Below are 13291 nucleotides of genomic sequence, written 5' to 3' on the forward strand. Positions count from 1 at the left end.
TCAGAAATTGAGCATACACTGGCTGAAATAAGGAATAATATATAGGGATTCAACAGTAGAGTAGAGGATCCCAAGAATCAAATCAATGATTTGAAATATGAGGAAGCAAAAAACACCCAATCAGAAGAGCAACAAGAAAAAAGAATCCAAAAATATGAAGATAGTATAAGGAACCTCTGGGACAATTTCAAGTGTACCAATATTTGCATTATGGGGGTGCTAGAAGAAGAAAGAAAGCAAGATATTGAAAACCTATTTGAAGAAATAATGACAGAAAACTTCCCCTTCCTGGTGAAAGAAATAAACTTACAAGTCCAGGAAGCACAGAGAATCCCAAACAAGGGAACCCAAAGAGGCCCCACCCAAGACACATCTTATTAAAATGCCAAGGGCTAAAGATCAAGAGAGAATCTTAAAAGCCGCAAGAGAAAAACAGTTAACTACAAGGGAGTGCCCATGGGACTGTCAGCTGTTTTCTCAACAGAAACTAAGCAGGCTATAAGGGAGTGGCAAGAAATATTCAAAGTGATGAATAGCAAGGACCTACAACCATGATTACTCTACCCAGCAAAGCTCTCATTTAGAATTGAAGGTCAGATAAAGAGCTTCACAGATAAGAAAAAGCTAAAGGAGTTCATCACCACCAAACCAGTATTACATGAAATGTTGAAGGTTATTTTTTTTTAAATATATTTTATTGACTTTTTACAGAGAGGAAGGGAGAGAGATAGAGAGTCAGAAACATCGATGAGAGAGAAACATCTATCAGCTGCCTCCTGCACATCTCCTACTGGGAATGTGCCCGCAACCAAGGTACATGCCCTTGACCGGAATCGAACCTGGGACCTTTCAGTCCGCAGGCCGACGCTCTATCCACTGAGCCAAACCAGTTTCGGCTTGAAGGTTATTTTTAAAGAAGTGGAAGAAGAAGAAAAAAAAGAAAAAGATAAAAATATGAACAATAAAAAGGCAATCCTATATAATAAAAGGCTAATATGCAAATCAACTGAACGGCAGAATGACCGGTCGCTGTGACTTGCACTGACCACCAGGGGGCAGACGCTCAACACAGAGGCTGCCCCCTGGTGGTCAGTGCGCTCGCACAAGGGGAGCACTGCTCGGCCAGAAGCCAGGCTCACGGCCAGAAAGCCCTGCTGGGAGCGTGCCTACATTGGCAGTCAGACATCCCCTGAGGGCTCCTGGACTGCGAGAGGGTGCAGGCCCGGCTGAGGGACCCCCCCCCCCCGCATGAATTTTGTGCACCGGGCCTCTAGTAAATACATATCTGTCAACAATTGAATCTAAAAATCAAAATAAACAAATAAGAAATCTAATAAACAGAATAAACTGATGAATAATATAGAATCAAAGGCATGGAAATGGAACAGACTGAAGATTCTCAGAGGGAAGGTGGGTAGGGAGTGGGAAGAGATTAAACAAAGATCTTATATGCATACTAGAGGCCCAGTGCACGAATATGTGCACGGGTGGGGTCACTCAGCCTAGCTGGTGATCGGGGCCAATTGAGGCCGTGAGAGGTTTGCTGGTGGGGGGAGGGGCCGTGGGAAGTTGGCTGGCTGGGGGGAGAGCTGGGGCTACAGGAAGTTCTGCCGGCGGCCCAATCAGGGTCATTGGGGCTGGCAGGCTGGAGGGAGGGACTGCGGGAGGTTGGCTGGCCACAGGAGGTTGGTTGTGAGAGCACACTGACCACCAGGGGGCAGCTCCTGTGTTGAGTGTCTGCCCCCTGATGGTCAGTGCATGTTATATCAACTGGTCGACTGGTCATTCCATTGCTTAGACTTTTATATGTATTGATATGCATTACCTATGGACAAAGACAATAGGGTGGTGAAGACCTGGGGCAGGGTGGGAACTGGGTGGAGGGGGTTAATGGGGGGAAAAAGAGGGACATATATAATAATCTTAACAATAAAGATTAATTTTTAAAAAAAGGCTCAACCACTGAGCCCTACTGGCTGCGCCTAAGCCTCGATTTAAACTCAAGATTCCACAGAAGCTCCATCCACAGATCCAAGACCACCCCTTGCCCCCCCCTCCCCCAAAAGCCCAGGTACACCCTCAGGCCCCGCCCACAAACGTAAGGCCCGCCCCTTGTCCGGCCTGGAGATCAGAGCTCGGCAACTCAGCACTAAGATCCCGCTGGCCGCCCACCTGCTCCAGGTGATAGAGCACCGCAGACACTTCCTGGACTCTGCGCACGATCTTTTCAGGGTCGTCCGCGTCCTCCTCGCGGCCTGGGAGGCCCCGGTACAGGGCCATCTGCCATCGCAGAGAAGGGGAGCCCTCCACCTGACAGGAGGAAGAACAGTGGGCTGGAGTGAGCCTGTCCGCAAGGTCCTCCCTCTGCCCGGCTTCTGGCTTCTGGCGGGGTGGGTTGGGGTGGGTTGGGGGATGACCCTGCGCGCAGTGTCTGCTCGGGCCTACTGGGCCCCTTTCAATCCGGTGGGAAGTGAGTACAAGTTAAGGTCCCGCTTTCGATGCCTGGTACATAGTAAGTGCTCATAAGTTGGCTCTTTTTGTTGCTGGTATCCCAATGTGCCGATTAAGGAGGCCTACCTTTCCTTGAAGGTGAAGATTGTTATGCAGAAATTCCCGGACCTCCTCATCCGTGTCTTTCTGGGGGGAAACATGGCCAGACTGGGTCACTCCGGAGGGCTCAGCGCCCTCCTTGACCCATAACCCTTCCCCTTCTAGGCCTGTCATCCCAGCAACTGGTGGGAGGCTTGTGTAGGGAGGATGGGTGAGAAACTTGAAAGGAATCAGAGATCAGGAGTGATCAGAGGGGGAGTCCTAGAGGCCACAGAGGCGCCTTGAAGAGACAGCAAAGATTAGAAGGGCCTCGTGGGGGTGTGAGAGGAGGTAGAAGGTGACAGGATAGCCTCAAAGGTCAAATAAGACCACAGAGGGATTATTGGACGTCAGAGGAGGGTCAGAGTGGGACTGCAAGTAAGTGGGAGATGGATAGGGTGTATTTGATCAGATGGGGTGAAGGAGGTTATAAGGAAAATGGCTAGGTTAGTAGAGGTCATGGGAGATCAGGTATATCAACCAAGTCATGGGTAGGGTTTACACAGGCCAAAGGAGGGGTCAGTAGTGTGGGGGTTCCTTAGAGTCCCAGGAGAGGAGGGGGCTCAAGGACCAAGTTGAGGGGTCAAAGAGTTCTTTGGGGTCTTGGCAGGACTCAGCAAGGTACTAGGAGGAGCCCGAGGTCCTGAGGGAAGGATACCAGGGGAGGTCAGTGGGGGTAGTAAGTTGTAAGGTGACTTAGCAGGGTCCTGGGGGAGGTTTTAGAGGTCTCGGGATAGGATCCTCTTAGGTTCCTGCGGTGAAAAGGATCAGGGGTGGGGGAGGGTGTTATTCCATACAAGCGGTAAGTGGGGTCCTGGGAGGCCTCCTTTAAGTTCCAGAGGGCTTAGAGTTCAGGGGCAGGGTCAATTGGTCCTCTGGATTCTTGGAACCTCAGATTGTTCAGAGACCTGGGGAAGGGGCCATTAGGATTCTGCAGGGCTACTTAGGGTCACAGGTGCTCACTGGGCCCCTGAGAGTTTTGAGGGGTTTAGCTGGGCGTCAAGAGAGTCCAGAGGGAGGGTCCAGCAGCGTCCTAAGGGAAAGGTGATGAGCTAGAGAGCTCAATGGAGACCCAGAGGTTCAGGGGAAGGCCAGTGGGATCATGAGGGGCTCATTGCTCATTGGGTCCCGAGGAGTTTAGGGAGGTCCTGGTGGAGGGCTCAGAGGAGTCTCAGGGGTGCTAATGGTATCTTGGGTGGGGTCCTCAGGGTCATAATGGGTTTGGCATGGTCCTGGGGAGGGTGTTCAGTCGGATCCCTAAAGGCTCAATGTGGTCCTTCCAGGCCTGTCAACCCAGCAGCTGGTGGAAGGCTTATGTGGGGAGGATCGGAGAGGGTCTTAGTAGTATTTCTGGATTTCAGTGGGGTCCCCGGTAGGGTCCTTAGGTCCCAGGGCTCTGGCAGTTTCTTGAGTGGGGTCCTTAACATCCTAGGGGGTCCAGTGAGTCCTCAGGGTCCTAGAGAAGGATTCAGTAGGGTCCTAAGGGAGGGCTCCCAGTGGGCTCCTGGGGTCTTGGGGGCTTGGTGTAGGGTGCTGAGTGGGATCCTGGCAGATTCCCAGAATGGGGTCCGGCAGGCACCAAAGCATAGCGGTTCTTGGCCAGCGCAATGAGGTCCTGGTCAGTGGGTGCACACATGTTCAGGCCGATAGGCAGCATCTTCTTGAGTGTGGCCACAATCAGCGATGTCTGCACAGAGTACCGGTCCCCCCTGCGCTTCTTCTTGGTGCGTTCCTGGTCTGAGCCACCTGACTGTGGGGACATGGGGCTCAGCACCAGCATGAATGCCAGCCCAGTCCCATGCTTGGTTCCCACCCCAACAGCCATTGCCCCAGTTACCACCCCAGTCCTTGCTGATCTTTCACCAGATGCCCAGCCCTGACCCTCCTAACCCCAGCCCCTATCCCAAATTCCTAACTCTGTCCCAAACCCTTACAGATTCCCCCAAATTCCAGGCCTTTCTCAACCTCTGGAGGTCTCCTCCCAAAATCCCCTGAGAACTCTCAGTACAACATCTCTCCAAAAAACATGCACAGCCCCACACTTCATATCTCAAGACTGAGTTCCCAAGGATGAAACAAAGATGAGACAAGAGAAGTTGGAAGAAAAAGAGAGACACTGAGAGACTGAGATGGACAAGAAAACAGGAAGAGAGAAGATGCCAGAGAGATCCAAAAAGATCTGGGAACAGAAACACAGGCATGGAGTCCCATAGCCATGTTCTGAGCCTTGGTGCAGACCTATGGTCAGGACCACCCCAGTCATGCCAATGAGAAGCCCGGGTGACAAGCTTTGGCCAGAGCCACATCCACACCAGCTCGAAATATGGAGGCCGTACATGCGTCTGAGTCCTTGCAGAGTCCTGGGCCAGGGGCCACAGGCCAAATGCCATCAGCGGCTCAAAAGGATAAGACTGTTGACCAAGGTCACATAGCCAACTGCCAGAGTCAGGATTCTAACCCAAGTCTCTCTCATTCCAGAGCCCAAGTCTTAAACTCAGCATGCACGTGCCTGTCCCACCCTCATTCCCATTCCTCACAGCCTCAGCCCACAATGGACCTTAGCCCACAATGCTTTGATGCTTTGGGGAAAGCTGAGAGGTGGGTTTTTTCTTTTTTTTTTTTTTCAACGAAAGTTAAGAAAAAAAAAAAGTAAATTTGCTCAAAGCTGAGGGTTGGGAAAGGAATGGATGATTGGGGACAGAGAGGAATGGGGAGAGAAAGAGGATGGTAGCTGGGAGCCAAGGATGAGGGGTGGGGAATAGGGACAGGGGTTTTCTGGAGGGGTGCAGATGCTGGGGTTTGTGGGGAAGAAGGTATTAGCCAAGAGTCATGCGGAAGGTTCCAGATGAGGGGCTGACCTGTACGTCTCCTGCCTGTTTCATCAGATGGCAGACAGAGACAAAAAGCGTTACCCCAGTCCCTCAGAGAACCCCAGACCTAACTCCAAGTTCACCTAACCCAAGCTCTCTGCCCACCGGACATGCATCCCCTTACAGGGTGTTCCCAGACCTTGGCTCAGGGTGGGGGGTTTGCCCTTTAGGTTGAACCCTGTAGAGGGCAGTTCTGAGAGGTATAAGGGGAGGGGAGCGGGGGACCCGGGATGATGGGGATAGGAGGAAGGACATGCAAGACGAGAGGGGACAAAGCTGTGAGGGCTGCAGGGAATGTGACCAGGACAGGGCAGCCGGCTGGATGAGGAGGGGGCAGGTAGGAAGCCCTTGGGTGTTCCCTCCTTCCCTGCTAAGGCCGCCTCCCAGAGCAAAGCACCCACCTTGGCCATTTTGCTCTTGTTGTCGGCAGTCAGAAACGACATGTTGTTGATCTCATTCTGGACCACGAAATTCTGCTCCTCACGCTTGAAGTTCTGGTGGCAGAGGCAGTACTGGGGTCAGGCAGGGTGGGGGGAGGGCATCTCAGGGCAGCAGCTTCTCAGGTATGAAGAGGAGCAGGGAGTGAGCAGGGACTCACGTGGGACTTGCACCAGTAGATAAAGATCTCGCCCACCATCCTGAACAGCTCTTCAGCGTTGGGATTGGGCTCCGTCAGCCAGTGCGCCCTGGGCAGCAGGGAAGGGGCTGGTGAGGGATGGGGTGAGACACCCAGGAGGGGGGCTACACAAGAGATCTTAGGGGAGGGTCAGGGGGACCAGGAGACTCCAACGGGAGGGGTGGAATTTTCTAGGCAATCTGGCCATTCAGATTATTTAAAGTTGATAAATGACCATTCCTTTACAAGCTTTTTTTCTTTCTCTATTGAAATGTAACATGCACAGTGCTGGTGATGCTCAGCGAAGGGAGGACAGTGGCTGGGAATCCCCTTCGTTTCCTGGGTGTGAGGACAGCCCTGGCGTCACCACCACAGCGACCTTTAGCTCTACTTTGTCCTGGAGAGAGGGAGGGATTGCAGGGAGGAGGGCAGACAGGGACATTTTTAAAGCCAGAAAAGAGCTGAGCCTTTGGGTTCGCTTTTTTACTCTTGGAGTGAAATTGTGTAAGACAATGGCACATAACTTTCCCACCCTAAATTATTTCAGCTCTGTCAGTAGTTGATGCAGGATTCAGTTTGTAACTGTTTTATTCCATACTTTAGCTGTAGGTTGGAAGTGTTCTCTCCTGCAGAGCAGGCACTGGGAGCAGAATAATAGGCCCATTAATTATAAATTTATGCTTTAAGGTTTTTTAAATCTGGGTTTTTTATGTTCCCTCGGAAAATTTAAGAGTTTTTTAAAATGTAAACCTAAAGCAATCAAAAGTTTCTACTTAAACTTTGTTTGCAACTCCTTGAATCAGAAGATTGAATTTATAGTTAAATGCACTATCGAGGTTTTTTAATGAGGCAAATAAATTTTTTCTACAGTTAAAAAAAGAAATATAACATGCATATAAAGTGTCAACTTGATGAAATATCACAAAGTGAACACACTTGTGTAACCAACCACCACCCAACTCAAGAAATAGAACATTTTCAGTCCCCAGAACTACCCTTGTGTCCCTCCCAGCCACTCCCACTTCCTTCCTCCTGAAAAAATGACCCTTATCTTGACTTACAGACCATGAATTATTTTTGTCTGTTCTTGAACGTTATATAAATAGATGATATGATATGTACTATTTTTTATTTTATTTTCCTGGCTTCTTTTATTCAACCTGATGTTTGTGGGCTTTATCAATATTGTGTGTTGTGACTTTATTCATTTGAATTATTGTGTAATATCCCACTGCATGAATATACCACAATTTACTTGTTCAAACTGTTTGCCCACTCCTAGGAATCTGCCCTATAGCAGTACCCACTGGTGAGCAAAAAGGTGGATGTGCAAGGATGCATCCAGCATGCATACCACCACTTCCTTTTCTGCTCCCAGGACAACCTTAAAATCTTTCCCATCAAGGATGGAACTGGAGTTGAAACTCATTTACTATCCCTGAATTAGCCTGCACGTAGGAGTCAATAATTGTTTAAACAGTTTCTGAATTTAGCGAGACATTAGCAGTTGGTTGATACCTGCACTTGCCCTTTTATTAAAGATCTATGTTTCTGGGGGAATGAGACTGGTCACATCTGGACTATCTTTCTTCTCCCAATGACAGAGAAAGGCCTAATGATTGGGCTTTGCTGCACAAATATCAGCCACCTCATCTACCCAAGCCTGGAGGCCCAGTGCTGGAGAGAAAAGCAGGGCTCCTTGTAGCTGACATTGCAACCGTACAGGGGCTCAGATTCAGGAGGGGCAAAGGGGCAGGAAGGGACAAATCCAGTGGGTTGGATTTTGTTGAGCCAGAAGCAATGGGGTTGGAGTCAGTAGGTTGGGTGAGAATGGCAAGAAGTTTGTAGCAAGTCAGAAGGGATTCAGGAAAGCCAGAGGTTAGGCTGAGGTATATGGGGGCACAATGGGGACATGCTGACCTGTTGTTGTCCACGTAGCGGATGAGCAGTGGATAGAGGGCATACAGGTCCCGGCAGAGCACAGAGAACTCGTCCCGCACAAGGAGCTCACCCTCCTCGGCTTCTGCCTTGGCCTCCAGGCGCAGCTGCTCCTCCTCGGCCACCACCTTCCCCGCCCGCTTGCGCAGACGCCCAATGGTCGGGATAAAGTGTGAGTGCAGGAGCTCCGGCCGGGCCCGGCTCACAATGGGCTGGGCAAACACTGCAGGAGCAAAGTGGGGACACTCATTGCTGGCCAGCCTCTAACTCCAGAATCTGACCTATGACCTCTGTTCCCATCCCATGACTCCCCTGACCCAGCAGCTATCATTGACCCCAGCCTGACCCTGGCTTCTGACTCCAGCATTTATCTCTAATCCCACTTCTGACTTTGGGCCGTGACCTGTAACATAGTCCCTGAATCCTGATCCCAACCATCACCCGTAACCTGAACCTGTGATCCCAGCCTAACACATGTGCCTGACCTGTGAACCCAACTGATATCTTACCCTAGCCTGTAACCTCTCACCCACCTTTAACCTCTGACCTGGTCCCTACCTAGACTCTTCCTCACTACATGATTTCTCACTATGGCTTCTTACCCCAGCCTTTGGCCTCTGATCCTGGCCTCCAATTCCAGCCCCAACCTCTAGTTTCAACCAATTTTTGACATAGAACTTCTAAACCAGGAATCCCAACCCTTTAAGGACTAATGTCTTGACCTCTTACCTATAACCCATCCTTATCAGGAACCTCATCTTCTGACCATTTGCATAAGGAACTCAGGCTTCTGACCCTGTTCCTAAATCCTGATCTAACCCACTCCCAGGTTCCAGAAATTCAGAATCCAGCCTGGAGGACTCCCCGGACTCATCCTTTCAGCCCTGAGCCTCTCACCCCCTTGTGATGACCCTTGACCTTCAATCCCGAAAAAACCTAGACTCTGACTCCTCCCAACTCCCAGGAGACCATGGAGCCTGGGATCTCCCTCTCAGACCGTTAGATCAAGGGGCCCCAGCCCTCCGAAGCTTAGTGCCCCCCAGACCCACCAGCAAGCCGTTTCATCCACGAGGCCTCGTCAATGCCCAGGTTATTGACGATGATTCGAAGGATATTCCCCAACAGGGAGTTGAGGTGGTCAGAGGTGACAGCTGTGCAGGGTGGGAGGACCCCAGCGGGCAGGGTGGGTGGGGGCACCTCAGGCCCGCGCTCCCACCAGCGGGGCAGGTAGCTGCACAGCATGGGAAGGGTGATCTCGATGACATGTGGCATCTCTGTGTAGCGGGCCCCCGACTCGGCCAGCCCCCCGATGTCTGCCATGAGCCGCTCCAGCACTGGGATATCAGGACACATCTCCTCCACGCTGTTGGGGAGCCCCAAGACTGGGGTGCAGGGAGGGATCAGGGCATGCCAACCCATCACCCTCAGACCTCAGTGTCCACACCACATACTAGGGTCCCCCATAAGCCCTGGGATTCCCCAATCTGGAGCACACCCAAGCTTGGGAATCCTCAGTCCCTCAGAGCCCAGATTGGGCCACATTGCTCCCAATGTGGACTGGAACCCTGACAGCTGCCCTAGCCCCACACAACTTACTGGCCCTCTCCCGGGGAGACTTGGTGGTGTACACTGAGTAGGCATTATACTCGTTCAGCTGAGGTTCCAGAAACGCCACAGGCATGGCCGCTGCCAGGCGGGCCAGGCACTCCCCGAGGGCTGGCCGTAGCCTGAAAGAGGATGCTCCTTAGCTCCCACGTCCTTCGCCTGGACCTAGGTCCCAGCCCCAGCCTCCACAGAGGGACTCTCCCCAGATCCCTTTGGAGCAGAGTGCTGCTCACCGGTGGGCACAGATATGGCCTTTTTCTCAGGCTTCTTGAATGCCCTCTTGCTCCACCTGTGCTCTTGGCTCAGGAGAGCCCACATGAGCACTGCCAGTGCCCCAGTGTGCTATGGCTCCTGTGTGCTACCCTCGTTTCTGCAAGCCCCTTGTCAGGGCAAGCTTGTTCCTCAGCAAAGAACACCCTGGCATCTGGGCCAGCAAGAGCCTGGTCATCCCCTCACCCCACTCAGCCCCCACCCCCAGCGTGGAGGCCTCCATTTCCTTTGCTGGCCTTCACCTGAGTGCCCTCATGTGGCCTCCTTGGGGAACTGCATCTGCCACAAAATGCGGCTGTTGAAGACTTTGAACATCTCCCCTGCTTTTCACTCACCCCCAATCTTTTCTTGCGCCCTCCCCTCTCTGAGGCCCCAGAGTGCTCATTCCAGCCCCAAACTGTGATTGTGCCTTCTTACTTTTCCACATAAGAGTTTCTGGTTGTTCCCAGAGAGTAGATGCTGCACAGTGTTCGGTAGCACGAGACCTGGACGTCATCCACTAAGAGAGAGAGAACAAGGGTGGAGGATGTGCCCACACCAGTGCCCCAAGCCCTCCCTTATATCCAAATGGTGGGTAAGAGCAGGGGCTGGAGAGCTGCCTGCCATTTACTAGTTTTGTGACTTGAGCAAATACCGCTCTCTTGGCCTGTTTTCCTATCTGTAAAATGGAGATAATTATAGTATCTTCCTCATGAGGGTTATTGTGAGAATAAAACCAGTTAATGCTTGGAAAGCAATTAAAACAAGGCAAACAGCAGGCACTCGATAGAGGACTCGTGGATCTCTTTGATGATAGTGATGGATACTTTCCAGAAAAATGCAAACACACATGCAATCCTGGCTAGAATTTTAGGTTAGCCACCCATCCTCTTTGGATGGTCAGGTTAAGAATCTCAAATGTTCACAAATGTCACAAGGCAAAAAGCGGGCAGGGGGACTGTCCTAGATTGAAAAGAGACTATAAAGCCATGAGAGAAACATCACTGGATTCTGAATTTCTAAAAAATCAAAGGCATTTTGAGAGTAATAGGGAAACTTAGATATAGTCAGTTAGGGGTGATTCTGGTATGTGGTTATGTGAGAGAAGGTTCTTACTTAGGAGATACAAGCTGAATATTCAGGGGTGGGGTGTCACTATGTGTGCAACTCATATTTGAAAGCTCAGAAAAGTCTGCAGATCCTTTCATCCGTAAAGTGAAAGGTAAAGCAAATGGGGCAAGTTCTTAACAATTCTCTTCTGTTGACGTTTCTGTATAGTATTAAAATTTCCAAGTAAAATGGAAATCCCCATCCAAGTTCTACTTTCCTTACTAGGATTTTTAAAAAATGTTTTATTGATTTTAGAGATATAGGAATGGAGAGGGAGATAGAAGCACTGATGAGAGAAACAGCAACATTGATTGATCGGCTCCCCCCTGCAGGGATCGAGGCCCTTGGGAGAATAAACATGGCAGACACTGCTAATTGACTCCCCGCACCTGCTCTTACCTACTATCCGTACTTCTCTGCTTCCTAGACCTCCAAAATGTAGCTCTACACATGGCCTCCAAGAATAAAGGCTACTTTCCCAGCCTCCTTTGCAGAAACATGGGCCACATGCTAAGTTCTGGCTGATGGGACTGATGTAAGCAGGAGTGATTCAGACCACTTGTAAGTTGTTCCTTTAAAGTAATTGAAGTGCCCTCCTCTTTGCTTTTTCTCCTCTCCTACTGGCTAGAATAAGAATGTAATGGTGTGCTATCTTGGACCATGTGGATAAAGGCAATATTTCAGAGACAGCAGAGCAACAAAATGAAGGGAACCTGGAGTCCTGACATTATGATCCACTTACAAATAGACGGTTACACAGGACAAAAATATAATTCCCTCTCGCTTAAGCTATGTGATTTAGGCTCTGTTGATAGAGCTGCTGAAGTCATCCTAATTAACTCATTCTGTTACCTACTAATTTACTGAATGCACACTTTTCTTATGGCAATAAATCCACTCAATAAATACACATTTGAACACCTGATGATTCTATTGGGCACACAGGGACAGGTGATGTTGGCTGAATTGCCCCCCCTCCTCCCCACTTAGGGTCAGTAGTCCTTACGGATGACATCATCTCCAAACTGGTGCTGGGCGATGTGCTGGAAGAGGGTGGTGAGGACGGGCAGCAGGGCCACGGTGGTGTAGGTGAGGTTCTGGCCCACACCCTTCACCTGTGTGCGCGCCTGTGACACCTTGCCCAGCCTCAGGTTCTCTACCATCTTCTCGATGTCCTCTGAGGCACTCTCAAAGAAGGAACGGAGGCCAGCCTTCACGATCTCAGGGCCTGACTTCATCACTGTCCTAGGAGGGAAGTGGGGGCACCCAGTTCTAGAGTATGAGAGTTTAGATTTCAGAGAATCTAGGAGTGGGCACCATGACCTGTAGCCCTACCTGGCATCCAGGGAGCGTGCCAGGATGTGAAGACAGTTGACAACAGCTGGGGCATCCGTCCCTGAGGGATGAAGACGAGTTTGGGTGAAGGAAGGACTACAGGACAGTACCTTCATCTATATCAGCGGTTCTCAACCTGAGGGTCGCGACCCCTTTGGCGGTCGAACGACCCTTCCACAGGGGTCGCCTAAGACCATCCTGCATGTTAGATATTTACATTACGATTCATAACAATAGCAACATTACAGTTATGAAGTAGCAATGAAAATAATTTTATGGTTGGGTCACAACATGAGGAACTGTATTTAAAGGGCCAGAAGGTTGAGAACCACTGATCTACATCCACCCCAAATTACATCTCTGCACCCCCACTCAGACTCCCATAAACTTCCGTTCTTCCCCATCCAGGCCCTGACCACCCCCGTCCCCTTCCTGACCCTCCACCATCCAGGCCCTGACCCCTCAGGCCTTCACTCTCTGGTGATGAGCCTGTTTTCCCTGTCCTGGCCTGTGAGCTCCATGAGGGCAGGGCCCAGGACTGTCCCAGTCACTGCCCCCAGGTCTACCTAGTCCATGTAGGGTCAAGGGGAAGAACACAGTAAAGGTTGTTCAAATGAAGGCATGAACCTGGGCCATACTTCTTCAGGGTGGGGTTGGTAATGAGGGGAAGAGATGGAACATTAAGAAGAAGGGCTTAGGGAGCAAAGTTACTTACCAAAGAGAGAGACGCGGTGACGAACAAGAGCAGCAAGCTTGCAGAAGAGGCTAATGATAGAGAAAGGACAGGGGAAACAGGGTGCAAAGACTCCAAGGGGACAAGGGCAGTGATGACACAGTTAGAGGAGGCAGGCATAGGGAGAGGGACAGGGACAGAGCCACGAGGAGATAGGATGATGGGGAAGAAAAAGAAGAAGACAGGAGGGGTGGGGAGGGGCAGAGATGAGTCAGCTTGAAGTAACTGGCAATAACTGGCATGTTG

At 50.7% G+C, this 13291-nt stretch overlaps 1 protein-coding gene across 5 annotated transcripts in view; it reads right to left on the reverse strand.

The window, feature by feature from the left end:
* RYR1 (ryanodine receptor 1) overlaps window positions 1-13291 on the reverse strand; it is a 131854-nt gene that overhangs the window by 57941 nt on the left and 60622 nt on the right. For 3 of the 5 annotated variants that reach the window (XM_059666678.1, XM_059666679.1, XM_059666676.1), the window contains exons 61-73: window positions 13028-13077; window positions 12313-12373; window positions 11984-12222; window positions 10306-10387; window positions 9610-9740; window positions 9063-9395; window positions 7996-8236; window positions 6058-6145; window positions 5861-5953; window positions 5448-5462; window positions 4169-4339; window positions 2578-2637; window positions 2173-2310 (exon numbers count right to left, since the gene is read on the reverse strand). In XM_059666678.1, coding sequence (XP_059522661.1) covers window positions 2173-2310; window positions 2578-2637; window positions 4169-4339; window positions 5448-5462; window positions 5861-5953; window positions 6058-6145; window positions 7996-8236; window positions 9063-9395; window positions 9610-9740; window positions 10306-10387; window positions 11984-12222; window positions 12313-12373; window positions 13028-13077 — 1702 coding nt within the window. The remainder of the gene's footprint in view (window positions 1-2172; window positions 2311-2577; window positions 2638-4168; window positions 4340-5447; window positions 5463-5860; window positions 5954-6057; window positions 6146-7995; window positions 8237-9062; window positions 9396-9609; window positions 9741-10305; window positions 10388-11983; window positions 12223-12312; window positions 12374-13027; window positions 13078-13291) is intronic. The other 2 variants (XM_059666680.1, XM_059666677.1) reach the window with 1 other exon arrangement.

This window comes from Myotis daubentonii, chromosome 15, assembly GCF_963259705.1.
Source record: "Myotis daubentonii chromosome 15, mMyoDau2.1, whole genome shotgun sequence".
Taxonomy (NCBI): Eukaryota; Metazoa; Chordata; class Mammalia; order Chiroptera; family Vespertilionidae; genus Myotis; species Myotis daubentonii.